This window comes from Talpa europaea (assembly GCF_964194135.1).
Source record: "Talpa europaea genome assembly, chromosome: 7".
Lineage (NCBI taxonomy): Eukaryota > Metazoa > Chordata > Mammalia > Eulipotyphla > Talpidae > Talpa > Talpa europaea.
In genome coordinates, this window is record NC_140074.1 from 4,320,364 (window position 1) to 4,343,986 (window position 23,623).

The 23,623-nt window shown below is 59.6% G+C and overlaps 1 protein-coding gene across 2 annotated transcripts; it reads right to left on the minus strand.

Moving 5' to 3' along the window:
• Positions 1 to 1,530: 1,530 nt before the first annotated feature.
• On the minus strand, positions 1,531 to 19,192 carry MIGA2 (mitoguardin 2; the record flags this gene model as incomplete). Of its 2 annotated transcripts, XM_084238553.1 has the most annotated exons (15): positions 1,531 to 1,737; positions 1,947 to 2,063; positions 2,779 to 2,832; positions 3,763 to 3,897; positions 4,168 to 4,266; positions 7,826 to 7,912; positions 8,071 to 8,143; positions 8,983 to 9,098; positions 9,631 to 9,731; positions 10,803 to 10,920; positions 15,246 to 15,382; positions 15,725 to 15,842; positions 16,890 to 17,002; positions 18,007 to 18,217; positions 18,961 to 19,192. In XM_084238553.1, 15 exons carry the CDS (start codon positions 19,054 to 19,056, stop codon positions 1,531 to 1,533), a joined length of 1,782 nt encoding a protein of 593 aa, XP_084094679.1. The 2 variants fall into 2 exon arrangements, with proteins under 2 accessions (XP_084094679.1, XP_084094678.1); XM_084238552.1 differs by lacking the exon at positions 1,947 to 2,063 and having other exon boundaries at positions 18,961 to 19,056.
• Positions 19,193 to 23,623: the final 4,431 nt, after the last annotated feature.

Here is a 23,623-nt window from a genome sequence, read left to right on the forward strand (position 1 = left end):
GGACGGCGAGCATTTCAGTCATTTATTGGACTCAGTCGATGTGTACACGCTCTACCAGACAGGAGTTGGAAGCTGCAGCGCGTGCCCAGGCAGCGCACGGACGTGTAAACAAAGACAAAAAGGAAATGCTGCTTGTGTGGGGCTGGGGTAGATCAGCGGGCCAGGCCCGGGGCTACATTCACAGCAAGGGTTAAGTGCAAATGAACGGAATGTGGGGGGTGGAGGGGCTGCTCCCTCCTGGGCATGGACCTTGGAGAGGGGGTTGGAGCCCAGCCGAGCCTCAGAGTTAGGGCTCAGGCTCCCCAGCCTGGCGGGGGGAGCAGGCTCACTCGCCCAGCCCAGCCCCTCCCCTCGCCTGCCCTGAGGAAGGGACATCCTCCCCCAGAGCCGAGCGCCTGCTTCTCCTGTAGGCCTCTCAGACTGGAAAGGGACAGAACCTCAAAATAAAGTGTTAAGGCAATAAATAAAACATCCCACCTCAGGTGAAACACTGTGAGACGCGCGTCCGGGCTGACAGGAAGCCGGCCGCGTGGGGACAAACGCCGGGAGGCTGGCCCGGGAGCATCTGTGCCCAAGGGCCTTGTCCTCACTGGGCGCAGCCAGGCCAGCCTGTCCATCCTCTGACCTCCCCCACATGGCCTCTGGGTCCCCTCACTCAGGCAGCACAGGTGACAGGCCTGACCCCGGCCGGAGGCCCTGGCCGGCGCCTAGCACCACCCAGGGAGTTCCGGACTCACAGAGGGAGGGGTGGGGGCAGGAGACCAGCCCCACCTCCTCCGGCTTTGGTGGTGGCCGAGGTGGGAAGGGACGTGATCATCTGTGGGCGAGGGAAGGTGAGCGGGCAGTGTCCAGGAGTGGGGCTTGGGGGTGTCAGAGACACAGTCCCTGCCCGACGGGGACAAGCAGGTCCACCTGTCCTACCTCCGGACGGTCCAGGTCTGCCATCTACTGAGTCGCTCACTAGCCTCACCTTCAGAACCCCCTGGAGTCCAAAACCCTATGGGGGGACTTAGGGGGTACAGGACTGGCAGTCAGATGCCTGGATCCTTTCTAGCTCAGGGTACCCGGGACCTCATTGGCATCCTGCTCACCCCCACCTTCCACTTCCATCCTCCCAGCCCCGCTTCTCAGCAGCCCTGGGCTGGTGGGAGGTTTTGGGGTCCCACAGCCGGGGCGTCCACCTTACCTGCCTCAAGTCTCCTCCCAATATCATCCCCAGCTCGCCTCTTCTCCCTCTCCCTCTCCCCTTCCTCACCCTCAGGTCACTGGTCCAGGCTCCACTTCCCCAGGGACAGCTAAGGGCAGCCAGGGGGGCCCCCAGGGGCTCCACGCATTCCCAGATGATAGAGGGGGCAAGGTCTGAGGCAACGGCCCGCGGCCACCATGGTCTGGGCTCTGCCACTGCTGACAGCCGGGACACCCAGGCCCTTGGATGCCAGCCCAAAGGCGGGAGGAGGCGGCCTTCTCTCTGCGCTCAGCCACGGGAGCGCGGCCCAGCAGCGGGCCGCCCGGAGCACGCGCGCGCGGCCACTACTGCAGCTCCTCCAGGGGCCCGTTCTCTCGGGGCAGCGCTCCGTTCAAGCCCACGCTGCTGGCGGCCGGCGCCCCCAGGTAGCCGAGGAGGATGTCGCTGCGGCGCCGGGACAGCTGCAGGATGTCCTCCGCCAGTGCGGGCACAGACGTGTAGCGCACGTTGTCCAGGTCGAACATGTCCCTCAGGTACTGCACGATCTGGTGCTGGGGACGGGCGGGCGTGGGCTGGGGCCGGGCACCGGCCTCCCCACCAGTGCCCCGGACCCCCGCCCAGCCTCTCTGCGTCAGGTTCAGAGGGGGAAGGGTGCCCCGCCCTACCCTTCTCCAGGGGGCAGGCCCAGGCCCTCGCTCCACTCCGGCCACCTCCAGGAGCCCCTTCGCCAGGGGAGCAGCGGACACTGCGCCCCATTTACCTTGAAGAAAGCACAGACTTCTGCGAGCTGGGGCTTGGGTCCGAGGAAGCCGAAGGCCAGGACAGGGCTAACGTGCTCCGATACGGAGTAGAAGTGGGAGATGAAGCCGTCGGGCACCTGTGGAGGGCGGCCAGGCTGAGTGTCGGGGTCCGGGGAGGGTGAGGCGGCCAGGTCCCAAGTCCTCTTAAGAGTGGGGCTCCCATTGGGTGCCCCTGGGCCTGTGATGGGAGCTTCTGAAGCCCCAGTCTTCACCTCTGCACAAGAGGGTGATCTCGGGGCCACTGTGAGAACCACACAAAGGGCCCTCGGGGGGCGTGCTCAGTGTAGGAAGTGCTTGGAGCACGTGGCGGAGGCAGCTGGTATCAGCTGGGCGGCAGAGCCTGGCTGGCAGAGGGGACGTCGGATAACACCCGATAGTACAGACTGCCCCGGAGTGCAGATAACAGCAGGGCAGCCCCAGGGCAGGAGGAGGCGCTCCCACCCTGGCTCCTGCCCCCACCCACCTACCCAGCCAGCACCACCCCTTGGCATGTGCCCTCCAGCCCCCCTCGATGCCCTTTCCCCTGCTCAGAGAACTTCAACATTTCCTAATGGCCTGCTCCGCTGGGCCCTGGCGAGGGAGCAAAGTGGAGCTACAAGTGCCTCTGGGGTGTTCCTGGTCAAGGGAGACAGTAGGGCAGGACACGCGGTGACGCTGTGATGAAGCCACCAGGGGCGGCAAGGTCTGGGGGCTCAGCAAGGTTGCCCTCCACCAGCCCCATCCCTCCGCCCACCCTGCTCTCATATCGGGGATCACTTGCCCAGCCCGGTCGCTGGGTGGGAGGTCACTCACCATCAGCAGCCTCCTCTTAGCTTTCAACACCGACCAGCAAGCTGTGGCCAGGGCCTAAATCAAAGACACCCGGGGGCAAGAGAATAGGGCAGGCTGCAGCCCCTCCCATGCTCACCCCAACCCAGCAGGGAGACAGGGCGTGGTGCCTTCTTTTCGCTGTTCCCCTGACTCTATTAGGAATCTGACACCCTGAAATGTGAAGCTGGACTAACCACTTCTGGCCACTGGACTAGCCACGGCTCTCTGGATCCTTCGTAAAATGGCCGTGACCCAGCACGCCCTCATTCAGGGGTGGTGAGGGTCCACGGCTACCGCCTAGACAAGGCCGCTCCACCCGCTCCAGACCACCCACGCCACATGGAGGGTTGGGTGGTCATGCCTGTTCCTGGGTCTGCGGGGCTCAACTCCCTCCTTTTCCCCTTCCATGTTTTCACCTGGTTGAACAGGATGTATTAAAACAGAACAGAATGGATTCCAGTCCAGAATGAAGAGTGCTTGCAAGCAAAACCGCAGCAAGAGGGAAACCCCCACATGCTGGCTCTAAAAGGGTGGGGCGGGACCTCCCTGGCGGCACAAGGGGCTGCACTATGAAGCAATCCACAGCCTCTGCAGCACGAGTTCGATGCCCGGCCGGCCATGGAGCAACTCACATGGCGAGGCAGACCTCTCCTGTCTCTCCCACTGCTCCCCTCGGCAGTATATTTCAGTCAGTCTGCCTGTTCTGTTCCCCACTCTGTCTCCAGTGAATCCTCTCACCCCCCCCCCCCCCCCGCCCCCGGCATCTCTGGCCTGTGCCCCAGCTCTTGTATGTATAAATAATAAATTTAAATAAACAAATAAATGAAAGGGTGGGGCGGGGAGAACAGGATCATCTGGAAACTTCTCCAGGGCAGGTGCTGGTCTGCTCTGCTGACAGCCCCAGAGCTCAGCTGGGCAGGGAGAAGAGGGGGTGCACACATGTGTGGGGTGGGACTGTCCACCCACCGTCTCCTTGAAGCTGTCGGATAGCCAGCGGTTCCTCAGGACGGCGAGCACTGAGGACGGTGGGTTCTCCAGGTCCTCGAAGGCGTCCATGAGGATGAAGTCCAGCACGATGTCAAAGAAGCTCATACACACTACCTGTTGGGCAGGGGGTGCTCTGAGGCCCAGGTGGACGAGGTCAGGACAGGGAGGGCAGGGCCTGGGGACTGCCCGGCGGGCCCATCTCCCTCTGCAGCAAGTGCAGCTGGGGCGATGCCCTCCACAGGCAGGGCAGTGGGACTGTCACAGCGATGGAGCCATCACAGTTCCTTGGGACTGAAGGGGAGCTTGGGAGGGGCACCCCCTCCCTCTGCTCCAGGTTCTGAGCGTGAAGGACCCGGGGTCTGGGGCTCAACACGAACTACGCACCCCGCGACCCTCCAGCTCCAGCCGAGTGGTAGCCCAGGTCTCAGGCCGCAGCGCATAGCTCAGCATCTCCTCGTAGCTCTCCAGGAAGCCTTTGGGGCTCTGTGGGGAAAATCAGTCTGTTCTGTGGTGCGAGAGGCCCAGCTGGACGAGACCCACTGGGACCAGATTGCCCACGGGCGGCAGGGTGTGGGCCCAGTCCCGAGCAGCGGCCTCTCAGACGCAGGGTAGGGAGTGGCCCGTCCACTTCAATGTGCCTCTGCGGCACAGGGTGCCCAGCAGTAGCCCTGCTGGCTCCAGCACCATCAGCCGGGAGAGACCCGCGCTCCCCAGAAGGCACGTGGAGATGCGAGGCACAGTGTGAGGTAGCCAGAGCCACGTCTCCACGACCTTGGGTCTCATGGGTGAAACGGGAGAAGCAGCAGCCCCACACCCTTAAGGTTATTCTGGGGGAGTCGATGAGCTCAGCCTCGTACCACAATCAGCCTGATGCCAACCAAAGTGATCGCGCGAGGGCCGGGCTGCTGGCCCCAGAACAGCAGCACCTGCCGCAGTGCCTCAGGCCGGGGTGCCAGGGTGAGAGCTGCGGATCGTGTATATGGACGTGAGAATTGGGGCATGCCAGGGTCTGGTTCTATCTGGACCCACTCATTGAAACCTCATGGTCCTCTGAGAGATGAGCCCACGTTACATCCACCTTACAGACAAGATGACGGAGCTTTGGGGACGTGCCGAGAGCCGGCAGGTGGGGCTAGCCAGAACACGCGCGGTGGGTGCGCCCTTTATAGACAGCAGGCGGCAGGGCCTCGGCAGGTGCCCCCAGAACATGGGTGGGGTTAGGGACAACCTTTTCTCTTTCGAGATTGTCTCCGTTTTTTTCTACCATAAGCAAACATCGCTTGAATAATAATGTTAACAAAAAACGATTTTCATTAAGCTTTAAAGAGAATTTGCTAAGATGACCCCAAGCTGTTCCCATAACCTTCCCAAGCCTCACTCTCCTTAGACGTAAAGGATGATGAAGTGGATGATGGCTGGCCTGGCGGACACTTCTCATGGCCACTGGGCACGCCACAGGGCACATCCCCGGGAGCACCTACTTATACGCGAGCAGACCGAGGCTCGGGCAAGCTTCACAGCCGCCCCGTGGACACACAGGAAGCAGCCCGATGTCCCCTGGGTGCTGCCCAGGGGGCTGGCACCAAAATTAGCAAAGGGCAAAGTTACTGGTCGGGGCCTGCCCAGCCCTGCCTGCCCAGAAGGACGGGCAGCAGCTCCAGCCTCAGGCTCAGCACCAGCACTGGTGCTCAGGGGTGCCGATCAGCCGCCAGGGCCTCTTCTAAATTTCTTCATAAAAAAGAATCCTAAGGGGCCTCCCCGGTGGCTCAGCAGTTGAGCGCTGGGTTGCGAAGCTGCCCGCAGCCTCTGCAGCGCCAATTCGATCCCCAGCTGCTCCCCGGCCACCGGAGGAGGGTCCCACATGGCACGCAGACCTCTCCTGCCGCCCGCTGCTCACCTCAGCAGTGTCCTTCGGTCCTTCTGCCTGCTCTGCTCCCCGCTCTGGCTCTGGTGAATTCTCTCACCCTCCCACACTTCTGACTGTACCCAGTGCTTGTATAAATAAATAAAAAAATCTTAAAAAAAAAAAAAAGAATCCTAAGTCCCGCCATGCCTCTGGGTCCGTCTGGGAGCAGCCAGAGCAGGTGTCTGCTAAGCTCCTGGCACCCACTGCAGCCTCACTTGCTGGTCCTCCACTCTCTTGGGGGGGGGGGCCACGGAGGCCAGACCGGCAGCCTGAGATCCAACCTGGCCCGCCCTTCCCACGCACAGTGGCCCGGCAGACCCAGCTGGGTCTACAGGAGAACGTACTGCACTGGCCGTTTGGTAAACAGAGGCTGCAGAGAACGAGCCTCTCATGACGGTTGGGCTGGGCTGCGGCCAGGCCTCTGTGGGACTCCCTGAGGAAGGAGGGGAGCAGCAGAAGGCAGGTGACAAGGTCTCACCGGACAGGATGAGCCCATGGGCTCTGGGGCCCCTGGGGATAAGTCAGGCGAAGCCCTCCTGGGAGAAGACTCGGCCGGTGGGGACTCAGAAGACGGGTGACCGAGGAAGCGGGGACGGGGCTCCAGATGTGGGGTACGTGTTTGACTCCCCGCCTGGCTGTGCGCACATGGGCTCGCCTTTTCACTCCTTACATCCTGAGATGCCTCTGAAGGCTCCCTGGTGCGCAGACGTTGCTTAACGACAGGGTTACGTGCCGAGACTGTGGGCAGACGGTCTCGTGCATGTGTGTGGGGACACACGCCGGGGGGACAGCCTCCAGAGTGCCAGCTGTGCACAGGGAACCCCCGCCCATCACTAGCCAAGATGACGTCGTGTGGCCTGTGACTGTATTTGCCGTGAAGCCGTTAGTAACAAGAATTGAGGGACGGCGTTCAGTGAGGAGGGACGGCACGTGCCAAGGCCACCACCAGGGAGGAGGTCTGGGGGCACCAGGGGCCGAGCCCTTCTTGCCAGGGAGGCCAAAGGAGCACAGTGGCCGCCTGGAACCACGCTTGACCTTCACACTGAGGGCAGCGCAGGGTGTGAAGCAGCTGGGGGTGCAGCTCGGAGGTGCGGGGGCCATGGCTGTGACCAGTGAGGAGAAAGGATTCAGGGGAGAGGCATGTTCAAAAGCCTTGCCCAAGCCCCTGGAAGGGCAGAAGTGCCATGGCTAGCAACTGGGGACCTCCTGGCCGCCGCCTCACAATCAAGGAGAAAGAAGCAACAGGTAGAAGGAGTGTGGGACGACGGCTAGCCGGCGCTGGCCGCACTGTCAGGAGACACTTGCACGCGGGCCGGGACCACTCGGGAGACTGGTCATCCTTCTGCCGAACTCGGCAGTCGTGCTGCCCAGTCAGCGGTGGTCCCGTCTCTGACAGTGGGCCCAGCGGGCGAGCCCCGGAGGCCTGGTGGGGAGGAGGCCGTCCTTTGAGGTGTGTGTGGTCACACCTGTGACGTTCACACAAGATCACCTGAGACACACTTCCTAGGACGATCCCCGTCCGGAGTGAGAGTGACACCAGTGGGCCGCACTGGGGCTCGCCACCCAGCAAACCTCACAGGTGCCCAACACGGCAGCAGCTCAGCACATCAGACACGACCCGCCATCCAGAGGTGAGCCCGGTGGCCCAGAGCAGCCCTCCCAGGGAGGTCCCGCCAGCAGCAAGAGAAGCTGGGTCCAGCAACCCAGGAAGATGGACAGGGCATGCTCCCACACAAGGAAACGAGCAGCTGAACAGCCAGGTGGCACAGGCGGAGCCCTGGGAACTGAACAGCGGCACACCCAGGTCAGCGCCTACGATCTGGGCATGAGGAACATAAATCAGACGCGGGCAGTGGTTTCCTGTGACAGGCGGGCACGGGAGACCATGTGTGATTTGCATTTCATCATCAGTGGGTTTTGTAAAATGATGTCCTGTGGTCATCACAAACCAAGAGCACTGCAGATCCTCAGTTTGCAAAACGAGCACAGGAAAACCCCCAATCCTTTCTCAGCTACCCACGGCCCCCGGGATGCAGCTGAGCTCCTCAGCTGGAACTCAGATTGCCCTTTTCCTTTTAAACAGAACTACATAAAAGTTAAAATGCGGACCTGAACGAGAGCCCCCACCCCTGCTACCTTCTCAGCCTTGGTCATCAGGCCTGTCACCATCTGCCGGCCGACCTCCCCGAAGAAGAGCTGGTTGCTCTTGTCTTCCAGAAGGCCCTAAGGAATGAGGAAGGAGGGGAGTGAGTTGCTGGCGGCCCTCAAAGCCCAGGAGCGGGCAGGAAACAGGCTGGGTCTGTGCCCCACCTAGACAGAGGAGCCAGGTGCGGAAGCAGGCCCCGGCCCCATGCTCCCCAGGTGCCCCCTACCACACCCACCTCGAAGGCCTGCCGCACACAGTGCAACTTGGCCAGGAAGTCCTGGTCATTGTAGCAGCCCAGCAGCTCTGTCCTGAGGGGAAGCACAGACAGTCGCACCATCAGCCCTGCCCGGCCCCCCGCGGGTCCTCGAGCAGCCTAGGGTGGCCCTCCATGGCCCGGCAGTGTGACTCAGCCTCGGTCTCCCCCGAGAGAGGCTCATGGGTGCTCTCAAAGATGGGTCAGCCTCAGTGGCACAGGACAGAGCTGGCAGGTCTGGTCGCTGGGGGTTAGGCTGACCTCAGGCCCCTTTCAGGCCCCCACGAGCTAAGAACCCTCACTGGTGAAGGACAGAAGAGGCACCTCAGGACAGCGGTGCCTCCCAATCTGGGCCTGGCTTCCTGTGGATACTGGGGGCCCTCCTTCCAGATGACCACAGCCCCACCAGGTCTTCCACCATTCCCAGTCAGCCACTTAAGCTCACGCGCGTCCGTGCACCGCCATGACCCAAAGCCGAGTTCCAACTCTCCCATCACAGGGCTAGCCCGAGATGGAAAGAGCCCTATGTCCACCACAGATGAGAAAACTGCAGCAAGGAGAGGCTAAGACAATGATCAGGGCCAGAGGCCACAAATCAGGGGAGCGCGGAGAGATTCCAGGTGTCACTGACGCCATAGCCTGGCTGCTGGACACCACCGGAAGGGCTGCGCGGGAAGCTGGGCTTGGGAACAGACCCCACTGAGACCTTAGGACAGGCACCAGCTATTGTTTTATTAATTTATTGTGTCGACTGGTCACTGTTACCATCATCTCCAGGCCTGCCCGTCTTCCACTGGGGGCTGCCCTAGGCCCCGTGGCCACTGCCAGTCCACCGCAGCCCCCGGCGTCTGGCCTGGCCCACCTCTGCCTCTCCGGCCTGCCTCCCGCACTCACCTGGGGGTCCGGCACAGCACTCTCCCCTCCTTCACCAGCTGCAAGGCCTCTTCGTAGGCAGCGGCAGGCCTGGAGAGGGGGAGGGGGTAATCTCCCACCTGCAGGGACTCAAAGAGCTGGGGGGCGGGGGGAGAGGGAGAGGAGGTGAGCAGCATCTCAGGGGTGAAGGCACCCCCAGCAGGGAACCCCCTAGGGACCAGGGTCTCAGAGGGAGGTCAAAGGGAACACTGACCTGAGAGGCAGGAGGCCTGGGCTCAAGTCTAGTTCTGGCCTCCTGCGTCTCCATTTCCCAGGGCCCTTCTTGAAGGAACCCTCCGCTGGACACCTATTGTGCCCAGGTCCTCCCACCTCCGGCCACGGCAGGAGACTAACGCCAGGCAGCCGGCCCGTGGCCCAGAGAAGGGAGAGGTCAATGTTGGTGGAGCCCTGGGGGGCAGGACCCCTGTCCTCACCCACACCACCCATGCACGACCCCTGGCTTCTTGGGCCTCCTGTCCCTGGCAGCTGCCTGGAATCCCAAGGGAGCAGCACTTGGGGACCGTTAAATTCTGCTCCCATTGGAGGAAATGCCTTCACTTTCCCATGACCCAGCGCACTCTCAGGGGGCCAAGCCTTCACCCCGCCCCCGCCTGCCTCAGCCCCAGTCACCTCGGTGGCAGAGAAGAAGGAATCCTCCGAGGTCAGACTGTCCTCATCGTCTGCCCGGAGGCGCAGCGAGCCTTCTGTCAGGGGCAGCATGAGGGTCCGTTCTGGGGACACGAGAGGGGATGGCCTGAGACCCGGCCTAACCTCACAGAGTTCATGCGCACCCCCAGGATCCGGGGCAGAGGCTGCTCCCGCGCACTGAGCGCGTCGGCCCCCTGGGCGCCTGGCCTCAAGTGAACAACCTCCTTCAGCCTTTGTCCTGGGAGGTGGTACTCGCTGGGCGGGGAAACCAGGCTCTGAGGGCGCCCCCCAACCCCGGGCCTCACCACTAGGGCATGCAGTCTGGGGCGCAGGGCGCCCTGCTGTGGTGTGACCCTAGGCAAGCGGCACTCCCAGAGGGCTCCAGGGAGTGCACAGGCTGCTCTGTTGCATTCCCGACCCCAAGGCTCAGGTCCCCAAGGCTCAAGGGCTGGGGGTCTGGACCTCCATGGGTGCTCAGGAAAGGTCCGCGGAACCAATGCGCAGAGGCCACAGCCCCAAATGGCCCCCCAGCCCCCACACAGGGGAAACATGGGCAAAACTGGGAGAGACCTGGGGAGGACGTGTCTGCACCCTGGCCAGGCCTCTCCAGGCCTGTGTCCTACCAGTGGAGTCGGGGAGTCTGGCACTCAGGAGCCAAAGGCCCCCTCAGGGCTCAGAGCACCCAGGGAGGGCAGAGGGTCACAGTCATTGCACAGGGCTGGCACCCAGGGGCAGCAGGAGCACACAGGCGCATTGGCGGAATCACTCCTCTTCACCTCAGTGGGGTTGGGCCCTGTGGGCTGCTCTGGGCTGTTCTCCAGGTGAGCCACCCCCAGTGCCCACGGGGGAGGAAGCCTCCCAACCCAAGGCCTGGGACAGCCACCGGGAGACGCTGACACGTGAGGCCAAAGCCTGCCGCAAGGGCAGGAGGGGAGCATGCTGGCCAGGGCCTCCCCGGGCCTCACCACCTGCCTGCCGCGGACCAGGAAACATCTCTATCCCTCTCAGGCCCTCAGTTCCCCCATCCGTGCAATAAGGCACTGGATCTGGGGGATCCTGGTTTGCCTGATGCACTGAGGGGTCACACCCAGTTCCCTTAATCTCCCCCACCACGTCTGTCCCGCCCTGCCACCGCCTGCTTCCACCCAGCTCACCGAGGTCCAGCAGCATGCTGTCGGAGGGGAAGGTGGACCCAAACTCCTCCTGCAGGTGGTAGGCCCGGTGCAGCAGCGTCTCCAACTTCTCCGCAAACTCCCTCCGCTGTGAGTCTGGCTGCGATTAAATGAGGACTGTGAATCCAGCCCTCTAAGCCCCCTGCACGTGCCTCTTCCCCACCGGTGGGGGGGCCTGCCCCTGGGGAAGGGTGGAGGGCCCTGAGCCTCAGCAACGTGAGCACGGGTCTAGACCCTCAGCTGCCCAGAGAGAAGCGGCCAGCTGCATGCAGCGGGGGTGGGAGGCACGTGAGACACAGTAAGACCCGGTCCAGACGCGTAAGTGAAGCAATGACCACCCAAAATACAAAAACGGAAGACAGCGCAGTGACGTTGTGTGTCGATTACATGTTGACGTGACCATAGTTTGAACAGACTAGGTTACCCCCATTTCCTTTTGAACGAGAGGCATGGCTCCTGACGGAACAGCAGTGAGCTCGAGCCCAGCAGCCCTGGGTCCAGACTGCAGCTCTGCCAGGCAGCTCTGTGTGACCTCGAGCAAACGCCTGCCCCGTGCTGAGCCTCAGTTTCCTTATCTACCCACCGAGACAAGAGCTACTTTCTAGGATTTTAGGGAAGGCAGATAAAGTATGCAAAGCACGGGACAAGCAGTGGTAGCTATCATAACAATTACTGTAGTCCTTATGTTATTACTATAATGACCTCCACACCTCCCTCAGCCGCCAGCCCAGGACGTAGGAAGGAGGGAACCCTGCTTCTCTGACCCCAGGAGCTGGTGGGCTCGGGCTGGCCCGACTCTGTTTTCCACAGAGGCTGCCAGATCCTGCACCTGCAGGTAACCAGACCCGGGGGGGGGGAGGAGACAAGGGCCAACTTGGGCCTGAGGCCCCAGGGGAGAAAGGTCTGGAGGAGCTCTGAGGGGACATGAGGATGGAAACCAATGTCTCATTGAGCTGGGCTGGCGCGGGCACCTTGCTGTTCAGCCTCCCAGCACCCCCTGAAGGCAGGAATTGCTAGGACCCCGATTCATGGAGAAAATTCAAGAAGGTACGGGGGACTGGGCAGAGCCCAAGGGCCCGGACCACTGGCCTCATCACTCAGGTCTCCAACAGGGCAGCCTTGCTCACGTGCCCACAGAGACCCGCGAGCTCCTTCTCTGAAGTCACGGGGCTTCGGGAATGGTCACTTAGACACAACGCCAAAAGCACAAATGACAAAAGGCAAAATAGAGGCACTGAAATTCATCCAAAAAAAAAAATTTTTTTTTTAATGTGCTTCAAAGAACACCATCGAGGGCCTCCCAGTTGGCACAGTGGATTGAGCACAGCACTGTGAGATTGTCTGCAGCCTCTGCAGCACGGGTTTGATTCCCAGCTGGCCAGGGAGATTCCCATGTGGTGAGGCAGAACTCTCCTGTCTTGCCCACTGCTCCCCTCAGCAGTGTCTTCAGTCCATCTACCTGTTCTGCTCCTCGCTCTGTCTCTGGTGAATCCTCTCACCCTCTCATGCCTCTGACCTGTACCCCAGCTCTATGAGGGCCTTGCTGCTATAACATGTAAAGAATCCTGACAGCCCAACTTAAAAATTACGCCAAGGACCTGAACAGACAATTCTCTGAGTAACACATCAATGCCCAACAAGCACATGACAAGAAACCCAACGTCACTGACCACCCAGGGAACGCAGATCAAAACCACAAGGAAATACCGTGCCGTGGCTGGCCTCCAAAGTCACTACAAACCACACCTTGAGAAGCAATACTGGGTCCAGATGTACAAAATAAAGTCCTGTTTGGGGGGCCTCCCCAGTGACACAGCGGGTTGAGTGCAGCGCTGTGAAGCTGTCCGCAGCCTCTGCAGTGCGGGTTCAATTCCCGGCTGGCGAGGGAGCTACCCACATGGCGCGGCAGACCTCTCCTGTCTTGCCCGCTGCTCCCCTCAGCAATGTTTTTGGTCCATCTGCCTGTTCTGTTCCCCGCTCTATCTTTGGTGAATTCTCTCACCCTCCCGCGTCTCTGGCCTGTACCCCAGTTCTTGTATAAATAAATCTTTAAAAAAAAAAGTCCTGTTTGGGTGTGGAAGCTGCCATAGGCTGTGGGGTGCCGAGCAGCCTCCAAAGTGGATTTGTTCAGCCATTTATGTTGATGAGCATTTAAGTGTGATGTCAACGAATACGGGTCATGGTATTGGATTATTTTTTGACAAGTGCCAACTGTGCCACTAACTGAACTTCTGTACCAATGAGGGCATCCTCAGCCTCCATCCCTCTTATTCTGACCCTACAGCTTTACTCCTTCCTTGCTAGTGACTTTGATTTGCCTGTTGCTTTGTTTTAATCGTGCACTCGATGCCCAGCACACGGTGACTTTTCTCCACTTTCACATCTTTCTACTGCTTACACTTAAGTGCAGTGCGATCCCTGTCTGCACACAGATGTGGAAAGCTTGATGTCAAATAAATTTCAAAAAGAAAGAGTCAGATGATAACAAGTGTTGGCAAGGACGTGGGGACGCTGGGAGCCTTGTACACTGCTGGTAGGATGGAAAATGGTGCAGCTGCTGTGGCAACAGGCAGTTCCTCAAAATGTTAAACAGAGAATTGCCACGTGACCCAGCAATTTTACACAAGCTCATGGGGCATTCCTCGTCAGTATCCAAAAGCAGCGACAAACCAAGTATTTATTGATGATGAGTGGGTAAATAAACTGAGGTTCCTCCATATACTAAAACGAATATTCTCTAGCAATCGCAGAAACCCATATTCCTCCAAGGACGAATCTTGAAAACATTATGTGAAAGGAGCCAGTGAGAAAAGGCCACATAAGGGATGAGTCCATTTATAGAAATGCCCAGAATAGGCAAATCTATACATAGAAAGCAGATTCGTGGTTACCTAGGGCTGGGGGCTGGGGGAGAGGTAGCGGGTAAATGGGTTGTCTTTGGGGTGCTGACAACGCCCTGGGGTGGATCGTGATGCTGGACACACCACCCTGTGGCGACACTCCCCGAATTGTGCAATTTAAATTGGGGGATTTTCTTTCAACAAAACTGTTCAAAGAGATTTACAGCCCAGAAAAATGCCTGGAAGGATCCAGAGGGCCATATCTGGATGAAAGGATACAGGCATCAATAGCACTGACTGCAGAGGTCACTTACTGAGGACTCGGCAGGCCCAGAGTCGCGCCTGGGGAGGCCGAGGCCGCTGCCCATGGCACCCACCAGAGCCTGGGCGTGCCCCCTTCTCTTCTACTCTGTCCTTTCCACCCCTTTTCAGGGAACATTTCATTGTTCTCACAGTAGCCCAAAACCATGAAAGTTTTACACTTTCAGATGTCGGACCAGCAGTAAGTATAATTTTGGAAATAAAGGCCCCACCCTAACATTTCCAGCAGGCGCCCTCTGTCAGCCCAGTGCAGATGCCCTGCCACAGCAGCACAGGGGGCACTGCAGGATGTTGCTACCGGGCGTCTCCCCAACATTCAGGCCCTACAACCACAGCGAGTGCCCGGAGCTGGGGCAGGTGGCACGTACACCTCCAACTTATTGTGGGCTGTGCCGGGCAAGCTGACTCCCAGGATCCCCGGCCAACTGGAGGCTAGTCCAGGAAGCCATGGTGCAGGAAGGAACTGGTGGGGAGCACAGACACTGTCCCCACCCGCCCAACCTCACCACATGTCCCTGCGACCCCATGGGGTGGTCAACCCCTGTTGGCCAGCCCCCACAGGGGTGGTAGCACCTAGATGCCAGGCTCCTGAGTGCCGGGCACAGGCCCCGGCTGCGGCCTCTCGGCTCCCGTCACAGCTGCACAGCCAACTTCAAGATGAAACGCTCTCCTTCCCCAGCTCCCCCAAAAGGGGTCCCTCTTTGACCCCATTCCAGCAAAGAACAGGAGCTTACTCTGGGTTCAGATTTTTGTTTTTAACACAGAAAACAAATGTTTCCCAGGCCTCCCTGGTGGCACAAGGGGTTAAGCACAGCACTGTGAAGCTGTCCACAGCCTCTGCAGCACTGAGTTTGATCCCCCAGCCAGCCAGGGAGCTACCCACAGGGTGCAGCAGACCTCTCCTGTCTCCCCACTGCTCCCCTCAGCAGTGGATTTCAGTAGATCCACCTATTCTGCTCCCCACTCTGTCTCTGGTGAATCCTCTCACCGCCCCCCGCACCTCTGGCCTGTGTCCCAGTTCTTGTATGCATAAATAAATCTTAAAAAAAAAAAAAGGAATTAAATGTTTCCCTCGCAGTCAGGACTGGCATGATCATCCCCATAGCTAACAAGGATTAGTGACAGGCGCCAGGCTCACCCCGTCCCAGAGGACGGGGTTGGGGGGCCAAGGAGGGCTGCGGCCGGCCTCCCCAAGTGGCTCCCTCAGCCCTGCCCTCATCCTTGGGGTGGGGGAGGCACAGGAACGACACAGGGGCTCACCTACCTCAGACAGTGCATCTGAAGCAGTCTCCGGGTTGCGGAGGCTGTCCCCAGGTGTGGGGGTGCTGCAGCTGTCCCCCCGCTGCCCCACGCTCAGCGCCTGCTCCCACTTTTGCAAAGCCTCCTCAAACAGCTCCATGCCTGCGCGGCGGGGAGAGGGGCGTCAGGCCGCAGAGGGAGAGAGCCCAACCCACACGCCAGTGAGGACGCATGAGGGTCCCAGTGCAGGGGTCGGCGGAACCCAAGAGCCACATCCCTCTCACTTTTCCAGGCCCAGTTTACGGGCCTTCATGCAGTCCAGATTTCTTTCTGGAGACAATTCTGGTCCAGAAATGGCTGGACACCATTCAACAGGACTTGAAAGCCAAGAGAGCTTGCTAGAGCTGCACCCTCAAGTATCCAGAGCCCAGCCTGGGCTCCCAGGAGGAGGTCATTCCCATCCACCCCCGCCCGGGACCCCTGAGCTGGCCTCCCAGCCTGTACCTTGCATGTAGAGGCTTTCGGCGTGGCCATCACTGGTAGTCACAGACTCCTCCATCCCTCTGGCGTCCCACGGTCCAGAGCACGCAGCCGTGGGGCTGGATGAGTTCACTGCCACCATCTGGGCACCAAGCAGCAAAAGCACCCAAAGGTGAGGCCGAGGACTTCCCAGACCCCTGGGCTTCCCCCATCCCTGAACTGGCCTCCCCCACCCACAGCAGCCACGTCCTGCTGACGTCTCCCAGAAACTGCCACGGCAGGAGGAAGGAGCGAGGCCAGGCCCAGCCCAGGCATCAGCAGCCTCCTCTGCCCTGCCCTGTGCCCCACTCCTGAGCAGTGTAACCCCATCCCCCTCTGGGGCTCCTCTTCTTGTTTGATGAGGAAGCCTGGGAGAGCACCTCTACTGTGCGGCTGGGCTCTCACCCATACTTCATCCACGTGCACACCCACCGGCCTGCCAGGCTGAGGGCCCCTCTAGGACAGGAGCCACCTCTGGCTCACCCACGTCCCCAGGGGGCTCAGTCCTGCTGATGAAATTAATAACCAGATCAGGAGACCTCCTTGGTGACACAGGGGTTAGGCTCAGCGCTATCACCTCCATGGCCTGAGTTTGATTCCCGACCAAGGAGCTGACCCACATGGCGTAGCAGACCTCTCCTGTCTCCCCGCTGCTCCCCTCAGCAGTGTTTCAGCAGATCTGCCTGTTCTGCTCCCCGCTCTGTCTCTGGTGCGTCCTCTCACCCCACGCACCTCTGGCCTACACCCCAGTTCTTGTATGCATGAAAATAAATCTTAAAAAAAAACCCCAAACCCAGATGGGGACTGAGTCCAAAGCTACTCCCCACAAGAACACGAACTTCTCTTTGCCTTCCTTCTCTCCTCCTCAGCACCCAGCCGAGGCCCTGGCGCTCAGCAGGTGCTGCCTCACTGCTGGCGAGCGAAGAAGGAAGGAATGAAATGTCACAGAGAAGCCTCTTCCCCACGAGACCATAAATGCCTGTCCTGCCCTCCCCGCCTTTCTCTGGGGACGACGGCTGGCACAGAGAGTGATCAACGGGTCTCTGAAGGCCTGCAGGTGGGTGAGGGAGGGTGAGTGAGCGAGTGAATGAACAGAAACGGCAGCCCCGCCTGCCCCAGCCACGCAGCCAGAGCCTCCCACGATGCTCACCGAGGCCAGGCTGTGGGAGGAGCCCGAGAGCTTGCTGGGCTCGATGGAGGAGATGCCGCTCAGAGTGTCGTTGCTCTTGCTGCTGGGGCTCTGCACCCGCCGGCCAGAGTAGCCTGGGAGGAACAGGACAGGGTCACATGGGCCCCCCAGCCTTTGCCCAGGCCGCGCCCCCCTCTCCATCCGGGAGGTGGTCCTGCGATGGGGAAGCACCCAAGTGGGAGCACTTCGCAGGAGACGCTGGTCGTCCAGCTCACTGCTGTATCCCAGGCGCCTGCGCAGGGCCCAGGCCCCCGAGGAGCCCAGATCTGCAGGGGTGAACATGAGAATGGGGTCCAGCCACTTCTGAGCAGCTAACCGGGGGATCTCCTCTGCCCAAAAAGGACTTGCAGCAACAATGGTTTAAAGTATATGCAGGATTTTTTGTTTAAAGTTGAGAAAAGCGGGGACACAAAGATGGCAGTGGCACAGGGAAGGCAGAGAGAGACCCAGGGCCCCAGGGGCCAACATGGATGGAAAGCCGGCGGGCCTCAGGGTCCTGTTCGAGGTCAGTCAAACACTCCGTCCCCCGTGGGAAAGCGACAGCTCCCTTGGCAGCGGTGCGTCACAGTCAAAGTTCCTTTCACACAAGGAGACTTTTGCTTCTCCCAAGCTGAACGCCTTGTCTTACAAAGAGGTCTACAGGGCACTCAGGTGCGGCCAACACTGGGTCACTGGGTGACAAGGCCAGCAGGGAACCGAGGGGTGTAGAGAGTGACGGGACAGCACTCCACTGGGGCCGTCTCAGACGCGTCCGTGCAAGGATCGCCAGCAATGAAGGGAGACTCCGGTTACAGAAATAACCTTAATTAAATTTAAAAAGCCGGGGCAAGGGGTGGGGAACCCATGCTCCAGGAAGCTCGGGGCCCTGCTGCTCCTGAGCCAGGCCCTTCCCTCCCTGGATGGAGGGGCCGCGCTCCCCAAGGATCCCAGCAGCGGAAGAACTGCCACTGACAGGGCAGTACAGCGGTGGCGCCTGGCCTGGAGACTGGAAGCCGCTAGTAGCCACAGGCCCCATGGTTAACAGGGGCCCAGCGGTGCCAGACTCCGGGTCCATTCCTCCCCAGCCCCTCTCACCTACCTTTCTTCACTGACGGGACCTTCCTGGCCATGAGGACAGGGAGGGGCACAGTGCCCAGGTGCTCACCTCCCATGTCAGGGCCCACCTGCTTCTTCCTCCGTCGGCGCCTCTTAAGCTGGTGGGCGGCCAGGGCCAAGGCCACGGTCCCCAAGGCCGTCGCAAAGAGGACCTTCCGCAGGCCTGGTGTCAGCCGCAGCTGTGAGAACGCAGACTGCACAAAAGGGGGAGGCAGCTGGTTACAGCCCCGGGGGAGCCCCAGCGGGCCAAGCAGCCCTCGGGGGCACCTGAAGGACAGGAGTGACTGAGTGGCCACCCCTAGAGAGAGGGGGGACCTGGCCAGGCCCTCAGAGTGTGGACCACAGGGATGAAAAGGGGGTTTGGGGGCAGCCAAATGTCAGTGCTGAGAAGATCACATTGGGGTCCCACAGGTATGGCTGGCACTACCAGTCCCCACGCCAGTAGCGGTGGTGACCGCACCTATGGGGCCAGGCTTTGCCTGGCTGCCTGTGTGGCGACCTAGCACCTTAGGTGAGGGCTCCGAGGCTCACAAGGTTAAGACCACACACAGAGGGCTGGGGAGACAGTACTAAACTGCTGACAATGGTGTTCTCTCCCCATCCTGCCGGATTGGGAGCCCCTAGGGTGGGGCTGTACCCCCAGGGCAGAGCTTTAGGAAGCGTCAAGAGCCCTGGTCAGCCTCAGATATTGAGGTTAACAGGGCGGGCATGACTGATGCCCTTTAAGGACCGAGAAACCAAGGTCAATAGTTCTCGTAGTTCCAAGGTGAAGAGGAGCTCTTGCTCTGCTCAGACAGCAAACACCTGATGTCCGGGACCCCAGTTAGGAGGGTCCAACTTTCCTGGGTGCTGAGGGACCCTGGGTGGGGCTGAGCAACTCAGTGTTTTGGAGATCAGAGGGATAAAGGTCAGGCTTACCGCCCTCCTCGAGCTTTACCTGCCCAAACGTCGTGTACAGGAACACGGGGATCTCGGCTACCGTCATGGCCAGGGCCTGGATCATGGACATGCCCTCAGTCCTCCGGAATGCCATGGCAGGACCAGCGCCCCAGGCCAGAGCTCCTGCGGGGAAGAGCTTCCCAGGAGAAGGTCTTCAACTGGTTGCTGGCTGGGTCCCGGGCACCGTCAATGCCCAGGTAAGACAGGGATGCACATACCAGGGAGTCCCTCCACAGCACTGAGACAGACAGAGGGCCAAGTCAGACACAAGGACGTGCTCAGGTGAGCACAGAGAAAGGCACATGAGTGGTCCGGGGAGGAGGTGGGAGCACAGCCTGCCCTGTCTTCGGGCTCCAGCCCTCCACGCTGCCAGCAGGAAGGCCCTCTCAGGCCCAATGCCCTTGGACCCTCTGCCCACCCAGCCTGGGATTGGAGGCAGTGCCGCCATGCTGGTGAACCCAGGGCTCAGGGGACAGGTCGCTGGCAAGCCCGGGGCTCTATGCCACATTTTTGCAATCTTTTTCAACCCACAGCCATTTGCCGGACAGAAATCTCAGGCCTCTGAAGGGTCAGGCCTCTGACTGGGAATCATTACATCATTTTCTCCTCCCACAGAGCCAAGAGCGTTTTACTTCCGGTGGACTGTCTCACAGAATCGTCACACGTCTGAGCAGCAGAGGCCATCTATCTCCCCCACGAAGTCCCAGTGAGGAAACTGAGGCTCAGGGAGGCTCAGTCAGGAGTGTAAAGTCATGTGGCTGCTGTGAGGCAGTCAGGACTGTGATCGGGGCTGTCGGAATTTAGACTCTGAGGTCAATACAAGATTTGGCTAAATTTGGCGTGGAGCAGGATGTGGCAAGGCCTGGCAGAACCAGAGATGCCTCCCGAGAGCCCTGAGACACCCCCCCCATTCCAAACCCAGCACGTATGTGACCTAAGCACCTGAAGACCACTCCCTAAGATCCTTCAGGCTGCTCCCCAATCACCACCACCAAGCCCAAGAACGCCTTCCAAGTCTCCTGGGACCTCAAGAGGAAGGAACACGCAGGCCAGGGCAGACCCTGTCCACCCGGGACGGCAGCCAAAGTCACCAGACCAGCATCAGAGACACCTTATCCCCTGAGAGTGGGAAGGAGGGCCGATCCTGAGGGTCTAGCTCGGGGCAGGAAGGGCAGTGTTCTAGGGCTGAGGACAAGCGTTGAGCCACTGTTTCTCTCAGTGATGGGGAAACTGGCGCTCAGTGATAAGCGGCCTGACTGAGGTGAGTAGGTGGACAGGCTAGGATCCGGCCTCAGCTCTGGGGGATCCCACGGCAATGGCGTGTCCCCCGAGCCTCCTGCTGCAACTGCTGCCTCTCCCTCTGGCACACCCAAAGGGCCTGTAAAACCCCAAGAATGAAGGCCACGCCAGTCACAAAGACGGGACTGAAATGCTCCCAGTGGGAGACAGGTCTGAGAGGCCTGGCAGGAGCGTGCAGCTAAGTCAAGAGCAGCTTCTGCCAGGACTGAGAGGAAGATCAAGGTGGGCAGGTGCAAGGCGGACGACGCCTGCCCTGGAGCACACTCATTCCAGGGAAGGATCCAGGTCCAGGGGTGCTCCGTCCATTCCCCAGACCCAGCGGGCCCCAGGGGGATCATGTCCATGATCCCAGGGGGATCAGCCTCCACGGCTTCTCTGGGCTGACAAGCCCGCGGGAATGTCTCCCACACGTGGACACTGCCAGTCCCCGCCTAGGCAATCACCTCACGTGCCCTATAACCTTGGGCCGGCATCTCCTCACACCACCCCCACTGTGGCACTTACAACATGTTCACCCGAACTTTCCTCTGGGGCACCGTCTCCCCTGCCCCATGACCCTATTAAGGACTCCGGCCCGGGCAGCCTCCCTGCCCACTTTGACCGCAGCAAAGTCCCTGGTCCAGCACTCCCTGGACTGCCCACTGCCCCGGCTCCGTGTAGACACCTCGCCGCTGGGTGCCCCCGCCCTGGACCTCAGCAATAACCCCTACTTCGGAACTGCTCGTGTCATCGGGGCAGGCAGAGAAGCCGGGGGTCGGGTCCCCTCCGCTCCTGTCCGACCGCCGGCATATCCGCGCGGGTCGCCCAGGTGCCCACCGGCGCGCCGAGGCCCCTGCTCCGTGCCCCCCGGGGACACTGCCAGCCTTGGCTCGGTGCCTGCGCCCCTGCTCCGAACCCCGCGGCGTTCCAGGCCTGGACCTCTCGGGCCCGGCGGCTTCCCGTTCCACCTCTCGCACCGGCCCGGCCCGGCCCGGCTACCCGCTCATTCCACACCCGGCCGCTCCAGCCCGGCCGAGCCAGGACACCCACGTCCCCGCGCCGGGCCCGGCGCGAACCCAGCTCCGGCCCGCTGCAGCCGCAGCCCCGGTCCTGCGGGGCCGCCCGCCAGCGCGCCAGCGCGCGGAGACCAGCCCCGGCGGCCGCCGCTCACCTGGGCTCCCATAGCTGCGGAAGGGCAGCGTCTCCTTCCCCGGCGCCCGCGCAACCAACCCCGGGACGCCGGGGGGCGTGGCCTCACGCCGGGCCCGCTCGTCCTCGGCCAATGAGCGTCACCGAACGGCGCCCTGCGACTCCGGCCTCCGGCCAAGGGGGCGGGTCACGTGACCAAACTGCCCGCGCCTCCTCTCACCCTTGCCCCCGCCTCCCAAGTGCGGTTGAGGCGCGGAAGTGCTCTCTTCTCTCCTACGATTGGCTGTCTGGATTAGATTGACACAGACGACTCATGGGGGGCGGGCCCGCCCTTAAAGGGGCGGAAGAGGAGCAATTAGAGCGCCTAGGGGCTTCTGGGAGGAAGCAGCGGTCCCCAGGGCCCTCCCCCTTGGCTGCTCCATCCCTGTCGGTTCCCACACTGATGAGACCTTACTGCCCTCCTAGCGCCAGTTTTCTTTCTTTTTTTGCCATTAGAATATGTGTTTGTCGGTCTCCCGTTTTCAAATGCCACTGCCTTGCTGCACCCCCCCCCTGCAGTGACCCTCAGGGCTAATGGCTGTTGCCATGGTCCCTGAGGTCCGGCGTGGGCAAGGAACCATGCGCGCAGGGGGAGAACAGCAAACTCCCTAAGATGCAGAGAAGCCGAATGCCTGCCAATAAATAATGACCACCAGAAGCTGCCACAAAGATGATTAAAAGAAATGCTGACCACCTGGAACCTTATCTCGCTTTCTCAAGGCCCACAAACTTTATTCTGCTACAACTGTCTTTCTAAAATCTTTCCTTTTTCTGGTCATTGATTGCTAATTAAAAAACATACATAATTTAATAATTAGGCTAATGCAAATGAAACATTACTAAACACTGTGTTATAATAGAATTGTTAGTTTAATAATCTTTCTATTATGTGCTTAACTTTAGTACCTTTGATATTAACTGCATTATAAAATAAATTCACCCATGACAATTAATTATGAGTAAAAATGATAGTTAGTGCAACTAGAAAATAATTATATAAAACAGTAGAAAGAATTTATAGCCTGTCCAATTAGGAATGAGGCTAGGTCCAGATGTAACTTCGGACATAAATCACTGCCCTGTCAATTAAGCTAAGCCTATGAGCAAACTGATCTCTTTGATGTTCACTGTTCCTATGCTTTTAGAAAAACATATATATACTGACCACTAGCTTAATAAAGACGCACTCAGATTTTCATTCTCTTGAAGTGTGTCTGTGTGTCATTTATTCATCGAATCCCTGACCACCCTGCGCAGTCTCTCAACCCTGAGACGGCCTCATCGTCCATCGCTGTGCTGGTCCGCGGCACTGCCTGAGACGCTCCGCTTAGTCTTCTCAAACCCACTCTCACTTTCTGCCCGAGTTGGCACAAGTGCCCCGCCTCCCCTTCCAGATGTTGTGTCCTGCGAGCTGGAGTCAAGTGTGATTTGATTCTGGCCACCCTCAAACACTGGGCTTGGAATCAGGCTTGGAATCAGAACTACCTCAATCTTTTTTGCCATGTTTTTCAATATGGGGGTATTCAGGGGCTCACCTGACTTGGAATCGAGTTCTTCCTGGACTTCAGTTCCGGTCCTGTCTTGCCAGAGGCACAGGGCTAACCTATCCAGGAAAACAATATGGTAGACCTTTCAAACTGTGAAGAACTGGTCACATCTAAGTGTTTATTTTTTTTTAAAGATTTATTTATTTATGCATATAAGAACTGGGGTGTAAGCCAGAGGTGTGGGGCAGTGAGGGAAGATACCAGAGAGAGTAGGGAGCAGAACAGGCAGATCTACTGAAATACACTGCTGAGGGGAGCAGCAGGCAAGACAGGAGAGGTCTGCTGTAAACTCATGCGGCAGTGGCTGAGGATAGCTTGATGGCGCAGTCTTTAACTCCTGCACCATCAGGGAGGCCCCAAATCGAAGTGTTTAAATTGTAGTTATCAGTCAAATTACATTCTTTAATTTACTTAACAACTAACATCTCTGGGAGCATAGTGGGGAACAAGATGCAGGTAATTCAGATCCTTAACTACAATCTTGTGAAATGTGATAGTGCTTGAATGGAGGAAACTCAGAAATATGGGGGTATACAGGGGCTCACCTGGGCTGGCAGGAGGAGGTGAGAGATTCCCCAAAGGGACATCCCAATGACAATCTGAAGGATGAGTAGGGACTAGCTGGGTAGAAGGAGAGCATTCCAGGAA